The 21788-nt window shown below is 30.9% G+C and overlaps 1 protein-coding gene across 2 annotated transcripts; it reads right to left on the bottom strand.

The window, feature by feature from the left end:
- Nucleotides 1–260: 260 nt before the first annotated feature.
- On the bottom strand, nt 261–20501 carry Tfiifalpha (transcription factor IIFalpha). Of its 2 annotated transcripts, none has more exons than XM_076307271.1 (7): nt 20352–20501; nt 13401–13447; nt 12931–13302; nt 12547–12863; nt 11487–11773; nt 11057–11400; nt 261–602 (listed from the first exon to the last, which is right to left on the bottom strand). In XM_076307271.1, the coding sequence occupies exons 1-7, from the start codon at nt 20373–20375 to the stop codon at nt 389–391; spliced, it is 1605 nt and encodes a 534-aa protein (XP_076163386.1). In that variant the 5' UTR covers nt 20376–20501; the 3' UTR covers nt 261–388. The 2 variants fall into 2 exon arrangements, with proteins under 2 accessions (XP_076163386.1, XP_076163387.1); XM_076307272.1 differs by lacking the exon at nt 261–602 and adding an exon at nt 10591–10853.
- Between the last annotated feature and the right edge of the window lie 1287 nt (nt 20502–21788).

Raw genomic sequence — 21788 nt, 5'->3', positions numbered from 1 at the left:
AAAAGTCAGAATATATTACTCCATCACTGATAAACTCGAAGCCACATTCCTATCAGAATGCTTCTTCGATTTTCTTTCACCATATGTTGTTTTCTGTGACTATAAATAGTTAGTAAAAAAATTGCATGTAGTTGTAATCTTAATTTCCTCTGACATAAGCACATTAAAGTTAACAATATAAAATTAAGTATTAATTATTAATCATTGATTCTACTAGCATAACCATAGAAAATGAATAAAGTAGTGTAACATAGAATAAATGAAACTTTCTTAATCAATTTATTTTAATAGTATACAAATGACGATTTTTATAGAATATTACACAAAATAAATATTGAAATGAGGTATTGACATAATTGTACTATTTCGCAAAAAATATTGCTAAATATCAATTAGATTGCGTTTTAATAGATAAATACATTTTGTTTTTTATAGTCTGTTTGGTTGGATTAATCTTCTTCAATATTTGAGTCATTACATTAACTAACTGTTCAGAAGTGAGGCCAGTTTTTTTCGATTTAAACTTCTGTAAAAGTTCTGTTGTTGTCATTGGTTTACGCATAAGATAACGTCTAACTGCATCTTCTGTGATACCAGATTCACTGTAACATGCCAAAAAACATTTCAGATCAACGTATGAAACACATTACATTTAAAAATAAGTAAGCCACAAAATTTAAAATCATAAAGTATACAGTAACCCATACAAATAGTTTAAAATTGTTTTCTATTAATACGTTAATGATATTAAATGCCTTTCAATTGCTTCCTTTTGTTTATGAGATTGGAATAAATGATACATAAATATTTACATTTTTAATTTGTAAAAATTCAAAATAATACACATTTTATGGAGCTATTTATTCTATTTCTCTGAAAGATATGCAACTGTCAACAACGTTTGAAGCAGAAGGTGATAAATTGTTTAAAATGTTTAAATGTTCATCATATACATATATAATCACCTAAAAATTTTCCAAAAGTTGAAATCTTGTGAGTGTTTCACGACCAAATACTATACATTTTATCAACTAAGACAATCACATTCCTAGGTTCATTTTCAATATCGCCCGCACTTCACTCGTCAAGTGAAAATTGACAAAAGTGATTTAAGATAAGCGACAAGACAAATGAGATTTAGTATACTAATTTTACGTCAAGTGTACGTATGTGGACAAGACGGGAATTATTTTTAACTGAAAAGGAGGTTCATTTACGAAAACTTATGGTCTACTTTCAAATTATTTTTCATACAAAGAATCACTCCCTTTTTGCTTGTACCACGAACAACACGAACCGCCCTGAATTTACGACAATTTTGTATTCTTAACACACAATTTGTGTGGTTATATATATACAAATAACTATTTGGCTATTCTGCTTTGGAATGTTAAAAATTGTGAAATTTTTATGAATTATTTAAGAAAATAGATGAAGGAAACTAATATAAAATTTTGCAGGCATATTTACGTATAATTCAAATAGCAATATGAATGTTGTTGCATCCATACATATAATTTTGTTACAGGTAAATAAAGAGGCGCAAAACATCCCAAGAAATACTACCTTGTCGCATTGATATGATTCCATTGACTGTAGTTGTTAAAAATAAAAAAGAAAAAATAATTATAAAATTGTAAGGGTTGCTTTATTATTGAAACCTCGAACATAAAGAAAATACCGAAAATTATTGAAATGGAAATGTTTCGAAATAAATATTCTCTTTTCATCGACACGTCTGATACGTTTTTCTTCGATTTAAAAAAATATATTAATCGTAGTCAACATTTCAGAAACTTTAGTAATAAATAAATACATGTTATATAAATCTGTAAAATTGCAAATCTGTTGGAATATTCTTCTCGAAATATACTGTCAATGCTGCAAAGAAATAAAGTTTCGGAGAAACACATTTGTAGTAGTTGCACCTAAGGATGCCGATTCTTATTGAAAAAAATCGATATGCATTGAAAAATTGATTTGTACAAAAAAAAAATTGAGGTACTAATGTAAAATATTGGTTCAAATTAAATTTTTTTAATTGATTAGATCGTCTCACCGAATTTTATTAGTTGCAATATTGTAACTGTGTAAAGATAATTACAGTTTACTTTTCCTATTTCTACTAGTGTGTTCCTTCGCTTATATGCCACACTAGCAGATATAGTTTTGTTTAAGAAAGTAACAATACACTGTTTGTGCAACATATTTCTTAAAATTACAACGTGCCTAATTTGTAGCACGTATCACTCGCGTAAAAGGTCTGCATCTCCTTTATTTTGTAATATTTTTAGAAACGGATTTAATATCATATTTTCAAAAGAAATTTATAAAATTGCAAAAAGGAAGAATAGATTTTCTTTAAGAGAGAAATCAAAATGCCTTCTAAGTGAATATTTGAAAATATTAACGACAAATAAGGGAGAAATAAAAGAATACAGAATATCTGCGATTACTTGGAAAATTATGTATGATTGAGAAGGAATTGAAATCGAGTAAACTGATAACCTTAACTTTGTTTATAAAAGCAAATTTTTTTAGATCACTTACTCTATATACCACTTTAAATAACGTTTCTAAATGCATAAAATGGGCAACCAATATACAATGAGTAACAGAAATATTTGGACAATAGACCACGTTTGACTTTGATGATCTATATCTTGGTTAATTATGGAGGAAATGGTGTAGAAATTGTTCCTTAAGACGCATTGTTTATTATAATATACAAATACCTGTAACTTGTTAAATCGATTTAATATAAATATTAAGAATTAAACGAGATTGTACTAAATTTTCGCATTACGAAAGTATTCGGACATTTACTCCGTATCTGAATTTGCTTTAGAAATATTAGTTGAAGAGAAATTCATAGAATATTGTTTTCTCAAAAATTCTTGGGTCAGAACGTCAAGTATGTTTACAAATACGGTCAATCAAGTGTAGTCTAAGAAATCGCTTACATCGCACTATCTGGTAGTTATATTATCGTTTGTAAAAATGTGTCGCAAAACTATGGACGTTTCATTTAATTTACGCCAATTTGTCATTGTGTCATTTAAATTAAAAAAAAAAAAAAAACAGTATCGAAGCACTCCTGCAATATAGAGAGTCCAGTATACTTAATGACAAAAGGAAAGGGAAAATTGTACGCGAAATAAAAAAAAAATACTTGATCAAGTACTACGACATTAGTTGCTCAATTTCGAGAAAAAGGTGTAGCTTACAACTAATTCGGCATGTCCTTAAACAAAGTTATTACCATGGTCCACTTGCTATTAAGAAACCATATATCAGCAAAGAAAATAGGAAAAAGTTTTTAATTATTTCTTAGTGTTTGCAAAAGATATAATTTCTAAAAAAGAGTCATGGTGAAACTAAATTTATTATTTCTGTTTTGGATTGACGAATCACGGTAACTAAGATATACAGCATCAAACTCACACGTACCCTACTGGCAAAATATTTCTGTTATTTATTGTAAACACATATGTATACAGTGTGCTCCTAAATAAATGGAAAATATTTTACATACTGATTCAGTAACTGAAGATAATGAAAAAAGTTTTTTTCGTAAACATATGTACTATTTTACACTGTTTAGGAGATGTAACGAATTTTGTATTGTAAATAATACAAAATTAAATAAAGCTGGTACTATACTCGATTTAACGAGATAAGTCAATAGATATAAACAAATGCATATGATCGACACATGAGCAAAACAAGGTCAAACTCACAATCTGTCTTCTTTTATCGTATGAATTCCACACAACCGTTTGTTTCTCCTCTTTGCTGACTTGTCTCATTGGATCAAGTATATTTATTTTGTTCTACTGTTTACAAACAATGCCTATATCTTTTACATGATTCATATCCTCTCGTAGTGCTCTATAAATTACATAGTTTAGCTTGTCTTTTCGATAAGCTCAAAATGTGCAAAATTGAAAGAGATACCTGAAATCCATAGTGTGCGCAACGTTCATTGGAAGTGTTGAAACGTTTTAGTACAAAATTGAACAAACGTTTTAATAAATTCGAGAAACACTAGGAAGTGTTAAAAGAGTAGATTGATGACAAGACGTTTTTATGTATGTATTAAAATGCATGGTAATCATTTCAAGTATTTTCTGTGAAGGTAATTACGTACAAAATGACACAAACATCAAATTGTAAATAAGGTGAAATAGGACGTATATTTATATAAACTTTTCTCGTTGTATTTAGATGCTAAATCAGTACGTAAAATATATCCTATTTATTTACGAATAATCATTGTGTTTCTTAATTTTCTTTCCACTTCATTCCAGAAATGTTCAATGGAATTGAAATTAAAAATTTATTGGAAATTTGACAAGTTTTCATGTCGTTGCCCTGCTGGAAGAAACAATTTTCTGATACACCTGTTTTATTTGCGCTATCTTCTAAATTTTCTCGCAGAATTTTCAAATATATCATTTTATCTAAGATTCCATCGATGAATATAATATTTCCGACTCCATTTGCTATTCTACAGCTCCACAGTTTATATGTTTCATTGTTGGCTGCAGTCTTTTATTGTACATTGCCGAAAATGTTGTTAAACTTGCTTTCATCAGAAAACAATACTGTATTCCAATAAAAATTATCTTTATTAATGTGCCATTAAACCTTACCTAGCATACTTTAGACGTAATATTTTATTTTTCTTGCTATTATAAGAACACAAGTTTTCTTTTCGCATTAAAACTCGTGCACTAAAATCTTTCTTTCACAATTTCGTATGCACTTTTTTTTAAAATTGCGTTGCCATTATTGACATCAATCTTGGTCCACAAAAAAGCGATCTTTCTTAATGTCCCGAATTACTGTTCTTTCGTTTCTTTCCGTTACCTTTTCTGGTCAATAACAAAGGGGTTTATTCATAATATTTGTTCATTTTTGACTTTTAAAGGATATAATGAATTGCAGACTTGCTCCCTTCTATAAATTTTGCAATTTCACTAACGAATTTTCCTTTGCGCCACTTTACTATCGATTCTCTCTCTGACTTACTATTGCCGATTCATTTTATAAGAAATTAATCTCGGATAAACTGTAACGCAAATTTCGAACAGTATTTCCTTCAGATTAGTTCCATATGAATCTTTGTTTGCATTCTACTGTTCTTGTGAATGTAAGTAGTTGATACGAAGATTCCACGAACAGTTCGAATACTTTTATGACCTACGATCTAATAAACTCTTTTTAACTCGTATATATGTTATATGATTTCAATCAAATTTATATGTTTTATCCTTAAATATTCTCCATACACAATACATGAAGCATTTTTACACGCTTAATTGACGCAAATTTATCCCCACCACTTCTTGGAAGTGTTTCTACGGAGCGAGTGTTCGTGTTATCTGAGGCACGTGATCGGAGATCACTCAGTACTCGTTTATCATCAAAATACAAATAATACAATTGCTATGTTTTCATTCCATAATTATGGAATTATTAAATTCAAACGATTTAGTTTTTCCCGATGAAAATGATAACAAATGTGGCTATATTTTAATGATTTTCAATTACACGAATAATGTGTAATGAAAATCAAAAGTTTTAAAAAATATGCTATACTTGTGTGTATTATTATTTTGAAAAATGACAGTATACAAATAAAAAAATGAACGAAGATGATAATATTATAATGAAAATAAGTCAAAATAATCATTAATCTAATAATAACGATATACAATATAACAAATTTAGACTTGTAATTGCATAAATGGTAGTTTATTATTCAACCCATTCCCTTATTTTCCAAAAAGAATTATCTACCTCTTCATCTTCCAATGAGGGACACGGATCGTTTGTCGAATGATTAATTTTTTCCGTGATTTCCTCTTCCGGAATTTATTCGTCTGCTTCACATTGCAATATTTATTCTTTCACTTCTTCAGAAGAAAGATTAGTCGCTAAATTTTCAAGGGGATTCGACAGTGAGAAAAATGTGCAAATTAAAAAATAGTCTATGGACTGAAGTAGATGGGGAGATATTGAAACGAGTTCCTTAAAAAAAGTACTACTTAAGAATGAGTTACAACAATCTAAAGAAGATCCGTGTTTGTTCTTTAAAAATACAAAAATTTTACAGCCAGCATTTCAGTAAAGAGGGATCTACTACATGGTGCAAGATTTTAGAATTTGAATTAATTTTAATAAATTCTTGATCTTTATTCAAGTCGCCATAATCTGATTCAGAATCCATATTGCTAGTATAACTATTATCGTCACCGTTTAGACAAAAATTCAAATCGTTAGACGAATCAAAGATTTCTTCAGTGTCTGACGTAGTAATATAATTCCGGAACAAGCAACTATTTTCAGCAAAAGTAAAGGTTTACGATTCGTTTAGACACACTTTACATAAGTAAAACGTTATTTATCGGTTATCAAGTTCCAAATTATTGTTATAATTACAACAAAAGTAACCGCTTACTAATGTGACTCGCGAAGCAATTCTTTGGAAACTGAGAAGATTTTCAAATCAAAGAAGACTTCTTCCTGCGATACTTTGTTTTAACAATACATTTAAACGTCAATATCAAATGTTTTACAACGCTTCCTTTTTCTCAAACATCCAAGCTCAGATATAATCATAACATCGATAAGGATCATGTTTCATTCACCAAGAATTGACCGAGGCTTTTAGTCTAATCTTTGAGTAATTTATGAATAACCTCCACTCTTCAGGTTTGTGGCCATTAAATATATGGCCATTATGCCATCAACATCTTTTTTTTACACGAGGAAATCTTCTAGACTTCCCCGACTCTTTGGGGCAGATTTGAGGATAGTATGATATTCCCCGCAACCGGAAATACAAAGTGTGGAGCTTATCCAGTAAAACCATCACAGTGACCATCCACGCACGATTTTGAAGGCCACTGGGAATTACGATCGACATCACATCCGGTGCCCTGCCCGGTGTGGTGCAGTGACCATGCACATCTCATTTTTTCGTCGGGAAAAGGGCATTATGTGGTTTGCATTAGATCAAAAAAGATTAGTCTATCGAAAAATCTCTGAATTTAAAAATTAAAAGCGTGCAAAACGTTCTACTATTAAATCCAAAAAATATTTTACTGCCATTTTTAGGCGTAAAATTAGGGCTAATAAAGAATTTTGCGAACACCATGTATCGCGATGAAGAAACTTTCAATTATTTACAACGAAAATTTTTTCATTTTAGTGACAGTAAAATTAAAGATCGGTCCACAAATTCGAAGACTCTTCAAGGACAAAGAATTTGAAGATATTGTGTAAAGCAAAGAGAAAGCGACGTAAGAAATTTTTGGAACAACATGTAGACATTTTCTGAGCAACACAAGAGCAGAGAGCTATAAACAATTAGTAGCTAATTTACTCTCGCGATATCAAAACTTGGAATAGAAAATACCATTAAAAATTAATTTTTTACATTTTCTTTGCATTACATTCCTAAAAATTGTGGAACAGTGAGTGACGGACATGGTGAATGTTTTCATCCCGAAACTGCCCCCATGAAAACGAGATATCACAGAAAGTTGAATTCCATAATTTTAGCAGACTACTGGTGGAACATTACAAGAGATGCCTCAAAGGTTCATTACAAACGATAGGCTAAATGTAAACGATATTAAGCAAACTGAAATATAGAGAAATATAGTATTTTCAATTCAAAAAATAAAAAAAAATGTATTTCATTTTAATTTACATAACCTTTAATCCACTATATTTGAATTGAATAAATAATGTCTTATACTATTAAAACTAGAGCAAAATAATTTTTTCCTCTGTTATTTCCTATCTCGATATACAAACATAAACGAGAAAAAAGCTTAATTGTACAGAATACAAATTATTGTTGAAAATTTGTTGATCAGTGTAATGGTTTAATTCTTGAAGTAATAACCTATTTTATATTTGACATATGATGATCTACTATCAGAGCTTATAGTTTAAATATTCGACAGGTTAAAATTGCTCCATGATTTATCATCAGTATAATACTGTTGCGAATCTATCTCGTGCAACACGCGTAGGAACAATGTGTAAAAGAATAAGAATAACCGGAGCCGGTGTATTCCGGTTAACGATAAGTTGAATTTCAACTCTTTCAAGAGCAAGAAAGAAAGGCTCAGATTCATCTTCCTTTTTAATTCCCCGAGCTACTCGTGGTGCTGACCGCACGGACAAATGACTCGTATATTAGGATATGTGGTGATGGAGAAAATTGAATATGGTTCCTTATGACTCGTGATTTAAAATCTGACATCTTTGGTTTAAGCCGGGTCTCACAAATTCTCCTATTCTCGTTTAAACGAGACACTAACCATGCGTCATGCATAGCGTCTATGGATTTCCTTAGCATAGAGATGCTATTCTGTCACGGTTATTTCTGTAGTATTTAATGGTTTCTCTGACAATGTAATGATGTGTGGGGAAGGAACTGTTAGACAATAAAGCGGACACAGGAGGAAACACTGAACAATACTAAGTTAAAGAGTAAACGATCCTTTTCTTTTTTCTTTCCGAGTTTAATGTCGGATCGACAACATGGTGACTAGCGTCAGACTTTATTTTACTTCAGCAAGTAAAATTTTTTCAAGAAGCTTTAAGTTCTGCTTATGATAAACAATGAATCAGTTTCAATCGTGCTTACATAATCGGTCAAAGTTTTTATTACAGGAATTTAAAGCTGCCGGAGTTTCTTGTTTCAACATCTTCAAAATCTTATGACAAAAGAACGGAAATAAATAGTGATGTATTATTCTTTTTATATGGTTGACATAAACCAACTTTGGTTTGATCCAAGACAAGCACCGAAACATACCATCATTCTTACATTTTTACTGCTTTTAGTCCTTTTAATGGACTAAATAACTTTTGTTATTGGATCAGAGACGAAACTTTGGCTCGACTATTCTCGTTTTTAATCATTTTGGTCAGTTAGGGATACTTTCTACCAGCTAAGACCGTCTTATTTTACATTCTCCTTATGTTATAATAGTGAACCTCGACGTTCTTCTGTAACATGGGTAAACGCGTTGAGCGAATAAAAATGTAATCAATAAAATTTATCTGCATTGATTGCCATCGATACATCATTGTTTCTTTGAGAGTCTTTAAAATATACAACAATCGGAACGAATGCCTAAGAGCAAACACGAAGCGACAAGAGGCCAGTGAAAAAGGCATAGTGGGTTTACTTACCCTTTAATATCCTTGACTGGCCAAAATTTTTGAAGATGAATACAGCTCTAAATAGCTGAGTGTATCTGGTTTTCAGCTGTACCATGATTCGAAACTAATTTCTTATGGAGAAAGTCTATACTTCAAATTGCATATTTCGAAAGTAGCAGCTAAATGTTAGGTAGTTAGTTTGGATGTTGAGCTCACAGTTTGACTCTAATGAAAACTGACCCTTACAAAGCTTTACAAAGCTTAACAAAAATTATTAATTCTCTAATGAATGATTAAAATCTTAATTGCTCAGTCGATATTGAGCGGTTACAAAAAGTAGACATGTTTATATTAACAATATCTACATTTCTATAGAAGGCGCGTTATTTGGGAATATATTCAATGTATATCTATGAACAAAATCTCGATATTCTCATTATAGAAAAATGACTAAAAATTATATACCTATTAAAAACCAATTTTAAAAACTAACACTTTGTAAAATTAAAAGAATTCAATATTTTCGACAAAAACCGAAATTCTAACTACACTAATGATGTAGTTGTTGCAACTGTTAGAGATGGAATAAACACCGAACAGATATCTATGTATATTACTTTAAAAGCAATAGCGATCTCCACTAAAAATACCACATAAAATAACCGTGTGTAGTATTATTAATTTATATTTCAAATTTTAAACATACTTCCATTCAAAAATTAAACGTTTTGATCAATTATCCTGATCACACATTATCCTAGGGGAGTTTAATGGTTATAATTACACGTAGCAATCTGCACGTTACATTTCATGTGATTCTCTTGTAAATAATACGTGTGGCCCTTTATGAGGTACTTCGGATTGTTGTTCAATTTACAAAAATACTTCGTTAATGCTTCAAACGTTCCTTTTTTTATTAAAAAAATGCATTTTTTTTAGTGTTTTCTACTTTTGCTTTATAGATACTATTCTGTTTTCTTATATTATTTATTCTAATAATTGGACTATATACAAAAGCTTAATATGAATACCACAGTCAGAGTCACAAGACATCCCGTAAGTCGCAGGATTGTCTGGCATCTCGCATCATGAGTTATATGTTCCGAAAACGAAATTTATGGTTTGTAAAATTACAAATGTGAGTAACATTTTTTAAGACATAAAATTCATAATTTTATACAAAATTAATTAACAAATATTTTGAACTCCCCAATCAAAACCGCTATCGGAAAGAATATTTAGTTGAATGATATTTTTCTACCATACAGAAAAGAGCAGGTTGCTAATTGAAAATTTGAAAGCTCATTTAAGGATCAAGGCAAATTTTAAGAAGGTACGCAACGAATTTTGAAACACTTCTAAAAGGTAAAAGGCTTGAATATTTTGGAGAAGATTAAATCCAATATTAAATATTAATTTATTCTTTATTAATTTAGTTTGTTTTGCAAAATATTTATATTAATCTATAATTTGTAAATGTAACCATGTACCTAATCAGTAACATAATGATAAAATACAATGTGAATTTCACTAATATTTACAAAATTTCTTATATCTCTCTTTTATGGATGGCATACCCCCTTTTTCCTTGATGGCCATGTCTCGCATTGCAATTTAAAAAATCTGGTACCCGTGACCACAGGCAATCACGACTTCACTCACTAAGACAAAAGGTAAAAGTAATCTATGCATAGTAAAGATTAGGATCTTTGTCAGAATGCGAGTTTGGATTAACCAACATTGCATTAAGCGAGACCCGGACTATCCGAACTTGGATTATCAAAAGCCAACTTAACTTATATATTTATACAAACGATTCTATTTTCGTATGTTATCCTTTATAATAGAAAACAAAAAAACATACCTAGCTCCTGGAATATAAGAAGTTGCTGGTACTAAATTGAAATTATCCAATTTCAATTTTTTTGCTTGAGACAAATCTGGAGAACCAGATTGTTTTCTTTTCAAAGAATCTGACATTCCAGCAACAAGAGGTGTAGGTGTTGCAGACCTTGAACTATGTGCACTATTTGATTTCTTATTATCCTTTTCTTTTACTGTATCTGATTCTGAGCCTGAATCACTGGAGAAATCGCTGGAAGAATCTTTTCCTAATGCAAGCTTTTTTACATCTTTCTTTTTACATAGCTTTTTCTTTTTCTTTTTATCTCGTTTCTTTTCTAAATCTTTACTAGTTTTATCCTTATCCTGAAAAAAATCAAACGGAATGAATCAATTCATTTATAGATTGAATCATAATTAATACTCTACAAATTTTACATGTATTTTGTTACCTTGTCTTCTTTTTCCTTATTTTCATCCTCTTCATCTTTATCTTCATCGCCCTCCTTTTTGTCTGCCTGTTCTTCATCATCTTCATCTTCATCAGATGCAAGTAATTTTCTTAATGCATCTTCCTCTGCAACAGACTTAATTTCTTTTTGTTGTTCCAATTCTGATTCTGAATCTGAAGAATCAGAAATATAATCACATTCTCTGCCTTCTTCATCTCCATCATCACTTTCTTCAAATGCTTCATCATCGGATGCTTTTTGTTTTCGTTTCTTTTTTTTTAAATCACCTAATAAAAATATTTAAATTGTATTATATGACACATTTAAATATAAAAAGTAAATAATTCACCTATACCAACTATAATTATTGTATTATAGTATATATAATAATTATAGGTATTATAGTATAAGTCCAAAAATAAATAAAACACAATAAAAGATCAATGTAACAAAACAGTTACCGATGATAGTTATCACATCTATTATCTGTTCATGAGAAGAAGGCACAACGTGTTTACATCCTCGCTCCGCTTGTAGTTCGTTGCCGCTCCTGCAATCGCAAACAAGAATCGCCGTTGACCGAAGGTGGTAGCGAAGACCGACGGCAGTAATGCCAGGTCCGAGTGATAATAAATCACTTTAATTTTAATTTTAATATAACTTGTTTTTGTGTAAATTGTAATTATATAGAATTTATCTAGATAGAAATAAGTATAAGCGAATTTATATTATTTTTAATAAATAAAAATTAAATGATTATTTCGCACATTAAATTGTATTCATTTTTTCATTACGTGCAACTTATCAAATTAGTGATAGTTTAAATACAAACGAAATCATTCTGTTTCTTAATAGCTAACATTTGATTAGAAGGTTACGCCAACGACGCAGTATTCTTTCATTTGATCTCGCTACAGTCGCCGTCTTCGGCCAATGACAATTTTTGTTTGCACATCATACGAGCAACAACAGATTACGGGCAGAGCGAAGATGTAAACACACTGTCTTCTTCTTGTGGACGGATAATATGTATTTGTTAAAAATAGCACATAATATTTACCTTTTTGTTTTTTCTTAGATTTGTCTTCTTCATCAGAATTTTTCTTGTTTTCATCAGCTTCACTAAGTGAATTATCATCATCACTATCCATCCAATCATCCATTTCAGATATTTTTAAATCTTTCTCTTTTTTACTTGGTCTTTTACCCTTTCCACCTTCCATTATATCTTCATCATCTGCACCTTCCTCATCGTTTCTCAGTCTTTTTCGCAACATTAATGAAAAATAATTCATTACTTTATTCCTACGACTAAATTCTTGCTCTGCTTCTTCTGCACTCAATGCTTTATATCTTTGAATGGGTTGAAAATTATACCTGAATATAAAAATTTTATATTTTGAAATTCTGAAACAATAATCTTCAGAAAGTTAAATTGTCTTACCATTCATGCAATGGAAAAGCTTCTATGGCTCCATCAGCAGCATGGGTGAAAACATAATAAGCAGCATTTTCACTTACACCACCTTCTCTTATACCCTTAAATTTTTTTCCAGTTTTTCCACCAGATTTTAGAATCCAGGGCTGGTCTTCTGGCTTATACTTTCTACTGGTAATTCCAAACTTTTTTCTTCTTGCTTCTTCTCTTGCATCCCTTCCAAATTCAGACCCAGCTCCAAATTTTGGCATCTCTTCTTCTATTCCTTTATATTCTTTCATGTTATTTTCACGTTCCATCTTTACTTGTGACCATTTTGAAAAATCAACATTTAATGTTGCATTAAAACGCATGACATTGTGTTTCTTCTTATTATTTCTAAAACATAGAATGTGTTTTTAGTAGATATAATACTTTATTAAATATGTGTGGTTATTTCAAATATAATACACGTGTAAATAAACTATTCTACATACTTTGGTACCCGGATGCTAAATTCCTGTATAGATGGTGTACCTGAAACCTGGAAAATTACTAATTTAATAACTTTGTCTTCTTGTTTTCTGTATTTCAATAAATTATGTCTAACAATATGTTGAATTTAAAAATACATTTTGCAAGTGGTAGAAGAAGAAATGAAATAGTTTAATTATGTAAATTTTTAACAAAAATTTATTTAACAAAAATACCCCATTATCTATAATCTTACTTTTCTTGCAGATGCAACAGTGCATCTGCAACATACAAATATACTTTCTTTTAATTAAAATCATGTTTCTTGTGTCTCAATCAACATTTTACACAATTCTGCACATTAAGTACTTAGATACGATTATCGAACAGCACATATTCTACACATTCTTAAAAATAAAACATGTATAGTATAGGATTAACTAGATCAAAAAATTCGAAATACTATCATAAATTTAAAAAAGAGAATTAAAAACGGTTTATAGAAAAGTAGTTCAGAATATCGATATTATTTTTCTTAAATTATTTCCAATATGCCAACACGTTTATGACATGTTGTATAACAAAAAAGATATCTTACAAAATATTAATTTTTAATTAAAAATTGTTATTTTAATTTTAGATGTTTAATTTTACATAATATCTCAATATTTATGTGATAAAAACCGTTCGTTGTTTTTTTATGTCACTCAATTGTGAACTACGCGGCACTGTTTAAAACAAGAAATGTTTGGTAAACAGTTAAGAATTCGTAAAAAAAATACTTTTAGTAATGCGATCCTATTACATGAAATTGATAGACGCGCGGAATCGTTCTTAAGGAGCTATAAAAAGCAACTGACAAAGAGAGATCGCACCTATGGGGTCATCAATATTTTACAAACTTTTTCTGCTGATTCTAGAAAAAATATAAGTAGACACATATATGAGCTTTTTTCCATTATTCATTATTTATAAAGATATTTTTACATTTAATTTTTTTAATTCCGTCTCATATGTAGTTTTTTAAAAGCATTGTAATAGCTGCATTGGCGAAGGTACGTAAATTCATACCCAAGGTTCTGAAGTTTGGATATCTCGTAAGAGAAAAAATTGTTTTTATTAATTTTTTCTTTATTTTCATATATTCTTTTATTTTTGGTATATCTTTATTCTGCTGTTTTTTTATTTATTTCTTACTATGCCTCGAATGGAACGCAACGTGACAACACGAAAAACATACATTTTTAGTAACGTGAACATTTGATAAATGCTAATGCACCTGTTTTTCATGTTTTTACGTTGTATTCAGTTCGAGGAATTATACAAAATAATTAAAAAGCAAAATAAAAATATAATATAAAAATAAAAGAATATATGAAAATGAAGAAAAAATTAATAAAAATAAACGGGAAAAAATGTTATCTCTTATGAGATTCTCTTTAGAAACTTAGGGTACAAATCTACATACTAATAATGTTTTTAAGAAACTGTACAAGACGAAATTAAAAAAATTAAATGTTAAATATCTTTATAAATAATGAGTAATGGTAAGAAAGCTCAAATATGTGTTTACTTATTTTTGCTCTATAATTGGTAACAAAAGTTTGAAAAAAGTTAACGAGGCCACAGTTGCAACCTCTCTTTGTAAGACTTCCGTCGCTCTGAAATCAAACGCTGTGTCTTTTGCAACTATAAAGTGTATTGGTTCCAGTAATATTGTGTCACAGCACACACCTGCTTTGCTTCACATTTTTGAAATTCTATTTCTTTAAACTTCTCCGATGCATTTGACACGATTTATATTCATCACAATTTCTTAATCGTCAAATTACAAAACTTGGGCTCTTCATCGAACACTATTTTTTATCTAGAATTGTCTTATTTTATAAATAGTTTGGTTACTTACGATACATCGTACAAAGATCTGTTTTTGCAATGAAAAAATCATTAATCCTGCCTTGTCCCATCGATAACCATATCGTGAAGAGGTCACAAATTCGTAAATAGAGTAATTTTTGTTCACCGTTTACATTGAATTATGATCAATGTACTGATAATAGTGGAAGTTAAATTACTATAAATTTACGTTTAGAAACTTATTATTACACATCTAGGATACAACTTTGATTAAAAGGAAATTCTTCATTGCGACCTCGAAGTTAAAAAATGTATATGTTAAATATGTACCAGGCTACATGTTTTCTGTGAACGGATGAGTATGTATGGTTGCATCGTCGACGGCAGAGGAGAGGGACGCTCACTTTTTCGCCCCTCTCCCGCCGGTGTACGGTGGCGGAGACCGTAGGCGGTCGTGAGTTTGGCCCTCACGCCCGCCCATCGTGCAGCCCCCCTAGAAGAGTAACAGAGGAGCAACGTGATCCTGTCCCACCATCGATAGCGTAAAAGGAGAAACGGGAGGGTTGAACGTAATCCCTCCCCCTTCGCCTCAAAAATACGGATGCAATGCACGGCGAAAGATAATGGACGTTATGCCATTGGCAGTTTCCGGTGGTTGTACCGGAAACCACTATGGACACTATGGAGGTTTTAATAGATAGCCTCCGCATCAAGAGCTTGGAACAGGGAATTTCACACTCCTTTGATTCCATCACAAGGTGTCGAGAAAGTCTTAAGAAGATTTCTCCCACGAAAGAAAAAGTTACTTGCTCTCGTGCATAATCCTACGCAGTATTTCCTCAATATTTATTAGCATATTGTAATCTTAGGCCAATACAAATATTTGAAATAATCACGTGACGTGGGTGACTTTTAGCGTACATGGTGGCAATGAAGCACAACTTCTATAAATGGATCTCGCTAAAAACGCCCTATTAGGTAGCCTATTAGAAACCACGCATTAAAACACGTTCCATGTAATGCGAACTTAAGCCGCAGGCTTCTTCTTGTAACGACTTTGGAAGGTGAATGACCTCCTTTCAGGAGGGCAGTGTGCGCAAAATCTGGTTACCGGAAACACGAAACATTAAACATCGGCGGGACTTAGCAGCACGCAACGAGTATTATACATTAAAAGTAAAATGAACGTCGATTGTCAATGAATCTGTACAATGCGCAATGGACATTACAAATCTGAAAAAACCTGTATACAGTCTCTGTACATCTTATCATACTATGTTATTTATATATAAATACACTTTATTGAATTAAAAATTTAACAGCATGAAATTAATAAAACTCTCTTTAACAGCTGTTAGATTGACTGAACTAATAAATAGACCAGAATAATCTTCTGAGTACTGACAATGAAAACATAAGAATATCATGTAAAAATTGTTTCAATCTAAAGAACATTTTTTTAACCATTTTTTGTGCAATTATTTCAAGCAAATGTGATTTTTTAACAACAGAGACGAATAGAAAAATTATAATACAGTCCTGCTTATGTTCTTTATAGATAAATCTTAATAAATATGGAGACTTTCAAATTGATTGAGAAAGTTTTTCATCAAAATTGTTTAATATATATTTTTGCTATAACAATTGATATGAATGTTTTGTAATTGGATAAATCATCTGGAAACAGTAATATTGTGCAAAAATTATAATGGTTATGATTATGAGAGTATATGTGTAAAACTATCGTGACTAAATTTGACACTGATTAAAAACACTTATCAACAACTATCAACAATAACTCTCGATCAGGGATGTACTGCTTTCTTCCAACGACACGCTATACAATCCCCCATTCAACGCTACGGTCCCCTTTATATTCCTACGTGATCTAGGTCAGGAGACCATGGCCATTTCGGGAGGTGCGAGAGGCGTAGGCCAGGTGCACTTGTCTTCTAGGGTAGTCGCTGGGGCGATAAAGAAACGGTGGGTTCGTTTCATATCGTCATCGCCCGAAAACTCCACTGTCCAAGCGACCAGTCCTCTTTCGTCGGTTACAATCCCCCGCGTAGGATCGCACGTATCTATACTAGTTTTCGCGCTTTCTCTTTCTCATATACCTGATACTCAAGACACCCATTTGTCCCATAATTTATAATATTACAATATTTTATTATTTTTTAATGCAAGTCGTATTAAACGAATTTTAATCATTCAAACTTCATATATTTGTTTCTATTTTCGACGAACTTTTATCCCTCCTTACCCTGCTATAGATTTGAAGCGCCTAAATTGAGATAAAATTGATAATAGGCATTGATGAGGGCCACAAAGGTATACGAACGTGCAAAAGTTCAAAACAATCCACATAACAGATTGTTCAATAAGTTTTGTCGGTCGATAAAACAATCTTTCTCTATCATTTTCAAAAAATCAAGAAGCTCGGCAGCTGATTGTTGTTTAACTGAAACCGTTTATCTATCTAATGTTGATTTTCAATTTGCACTGGTAATGAGTTCTTAACGCATTTTTGAGATGACATTCTTCCTATTATCTTGCCACAATGCTCTACATACAAATTTAAACATTTGATTAAAGTATATTTATCGACAGCGCACTATTGTAACATTTCTAGATGCATTTTACTCTGCAGTAGTTACCTAATTATGATTGGCTTTTAATGCAGACATCGACACATTCTTTAAAATAAGACTGACTACTTCAGTAACCACATTCTTCCAAATAAGGCTTTACATTGTGAAAGTCTTAATCGACAATACAAATATTCATCCGTCAGAATGGTATGCAAATCATTTAGGTCTTGCACAACAATTTTCATAATTTCTGCATCATTCTTGCATAAAAAAAATTAAGTGTTTTAACAATATAGTCGCATATAATTTACACGTTTCCCACTTTTAACACCAGATTTAACCCAGACCTAAGTTATTCATTTCATTAAGTATATAATGGAAGTAGTAACAGTGAAACACATTCATTTTTATGAATTTACTACTTTAGTAAACAACTTACAGTATATCTACTTACTCTGTTGACTGGTCAAATAATTTGATCACATTATAAGTTTTTATAATACTTTGCAATCGTGGACATTCAAATTAGATATTCTTAGGGCAAATAATAAAATAATTTATAGATAGCAAAAAACTAGAAATGTGAGCATGCATAGCAACTTACCTTTGACTTAATAAAACATGATTACGCCTTTTCTCGTTATACAATGGAAATTTATCAGAAATTCCAGTATGTACTTTTTAAATAAGAAATTGTTTTATTAAAATTGACATTAACCCCTTGGCCTACCCGCTAACTGGCGATCGCGCGAGCCATAGTAAACAAGGTCGGTTGGTCCCTGTGCCATTTAATTGTTCAGCCGTGTGCCTGAACTGGCACAAAATGTATATTTCTTATGACACGCATATTTCGGGGAAACAAAAGGAATTGTGAAATAATAAACAACGTTTGGGGACAAATAGTAATTTTTAAGACATTTATGGCGAAATTGATCAGTTAACAAAAACAATTTATTATTTCAAAGTGGATAATGAATTAATAGCAATTTATAAATTAATACTTAGTTAATTTAATGAAAATTAGTAGTCTTCAACTGTATGGTATCTTTCAAAACAATGAGGTACATGTAACGAAACTCAACAGTTTTTATATTCCCACATAGTTTCACTCCTTTTCTTATTTTTCATACATACTTTGCAAGCTCTTGTTGGATTTTTTTTCAATGGCACAGGATCTATATGAGATCTACATCTCATTGGTATATTCTCACTTGATCGTCTTTAAATTTTTCATTAAAATAGTTTATCACAGGTCTCACTTTACGTAACTTATCCCTGTTGTCAGGCACATTGTTATTTGCAAAGTGGAGAAACCCACTGATTTGTAAAAATCTTCTCAGTGGCATACTTTTTTTTAAATATGGGTGTTTCTGTAATGGCTCTTGCATTATTATGCATAATGGAAAGTATATTTTAATTTCATTGCAATCTATTGGGATCCACCTTTCATCAATTATCTTTCTTGTATGTTTATAGCTTATTATTTTTTCTGTGTACTGATTCGTTTCCTGGACAATATTATCCCAACACACATTGTCGAACATTATATTAAAAAAGTCTAACTCTCTTTTACTTCCACCTAACTGGTCTAAAATTGCTGCTCTTATGCCAGAAGTTTGTATATACTTCCAAATTCTTAGCTTGTTATTTCTTTCTTCCCAAAACCATTGCTCTGATAATTGCTGATAAATGCTGTCTTCATCATCAAAGTCATCTTCAATTATTAATTTTTGTGGATGTATTCTTACAGAAAACATAATATCACTGTCCTCACTATCATATTCTACTGAATCACAATCGACAATAGTATTATACTTCTCTCCACTATCATTGACACTAGATTTTCTTTTTGCTGATATGATGGATATAAGAATTTTTTTTTCTTTCTAGAGTTATATTTGAAACGTGTAAATATAACGAAACCTTACGTTGAAATAAAGTTTATCCAACTTTGTCAGAAACAAATGATAAAAACAAAACACTGATGTTACATTCCAAGGAAAGATACTTAATGTAAAATAACTCCAATCGTTAGTTCAAATAATAATACGTGGCATCTTATGCATAAATTCCTCACAACAAGTCAGACTTCTGGGTTTTTATTATGACACAAATTTCTTATCAGGAGTTTCACTCGTGGTTATAGGCCAAGAGGTTGAACCTTTGCAAACATTTCTTGAAAAATTAAAATAAAATTCTTTTTTAATATCTATACAGAAAACATTACAATTTATTTAACAAAACAGGAGAATATAAATTTAATATAGATGTAGAACCTTTAAATGGGAGGAAAATTATTAGAAAAAAAATGGTTCCAATAGTTTTTATCTCTAGGTATGTTCAGAATTGTATTTAATTATAGAAATTTTACATTTTTAATTTCAAGCATTCTATAATTAAGATTACTAGGACATAATAATTATAACTTGTTATTTCACAAAAAAAAACTTAATAAGCAGTACAAATACATAACCTATATTGAAATACTATTCTATTTTAAAATTATGAATATTTTACTTTAAATACCTTTGGAATTGCAGAAGTCGTCATCTTGACAAATAAAAAGATTTAGTCAATCGAATATGAATAACACGATCAAATTCAAAATACCAAATAAGTAGTTTTTGCACTAACAATCATTTACAAAGGTCAGGCCATAACTAAACAATAACTATCATAGATAGGTATCTCCTTGGATTTAATGGAACACTTTACAGCGCCGTGAGTAACGTCCCAAAAAATATTTTTACAACCAAATTCATTTTTACAATGGTTAAATGTTTTAACAACCAAGTTTATTTTTCCAATGACTAAACGATTAATTTAATTCGCTTTAAGATAATCCGTGAATTTTATATTTGAATAATATTTAAGTACAATCATCATTGGTATATATGATGCATGGTCTTAATACAGTAACGTCTTAATAATAACCACATTTTCCTCTGTGTAACAATCACCACCACTATTTAGAGGTTCTTCAGCTAAAGCAGTCGGCAACTCTGAAAATGTTTAATGTTTAGGCTCTCTCTAAGATATAATAGATACTCTTAAATGAAAAATTGAGGCGGCCTATGGGAAAGAAGCTTATATCACTGTAATCGTGCGAGTTTCTACTTTCAAATGCAATAGGAAATGTCTGGATTCATAAATCCGTTTATGCGTTTTGTGAATTTAAAGCGATCGGACCAAACTTGTCTCATTTTTGATACTTTCAAACGAAAAACTGAAGCGATCTATAGGAAAGCGACTTATACTATTATAATCTCAGAACTTTGGTATTAGGAGCACATGATACGCGAGGAGGTATTCTTATTCCGTTGATTTTTCGAAATGACGTCAAATTCCAAGAATTTCCGCGAATTGACATTTTGCGGGAGTTTTAAATGAATTTCTGAATTCCGGCTAAAATTTTTCGTCGATTTCGGGACATTGGTATCAGCAGAACATGATAGTCGAGGAGGTATTCCTTCTTCATGAATTGTTGAAAATTACATCAGTCAATTATTGTTGAAGTAATTTATAGGAATGCCAGAGAGGGAGAGGAAGGATGTAATTAAAAAGCTCGAGATATACTGCATATGTTCGTTTTATTTTATATAATATACATATTTCTTTCAGTTACAATCATATTCCTATTTTTCATTGTCATATTTTAAGTATCGTACATTGTTATGCGCCACAAAAGTTTTCTACGTTACAATGTAACATATACCAAGTAAAGAGCAAGCAAGCAAATACACCAAGCAAGATACGTGTGAACGATGGTTTCGGCATTTCAAAAGTGGTGACTTCGATGTTACAGACAAGGAACATGGAAAACCGCCAAAAAGATACGAAGATATGGAATTGCAAGCTCTGTTGGACGAAGATGATTCACAAACAAAAAAACAATTTGTAGAGCAATTGAACGTTAGTCAACAAACTGTTTCTAATCTAAAAATTCAGAAGACCGGCAGGTGG

Source organism: Ptiloglossa arizonensis, chromosome 3 (assembly GCF_051014685.1).
Source record: "Ptiloglossa arizonensis isolate GNS036 chromosome 3, iyPtiAriz1_principal, whole genome shotgun sequence".
NCBI classification, from domain to species: domain Eukaryota; kingdom Metazoa; phylum Arthropoda; class Insecta; order Hymenoptera; family Colletidae; genus Ptiloglossa; species Ptiloglossa arizonensis.
This window is presented reverse-complemented; position numbering and strand designations above follow the sequence as displayed.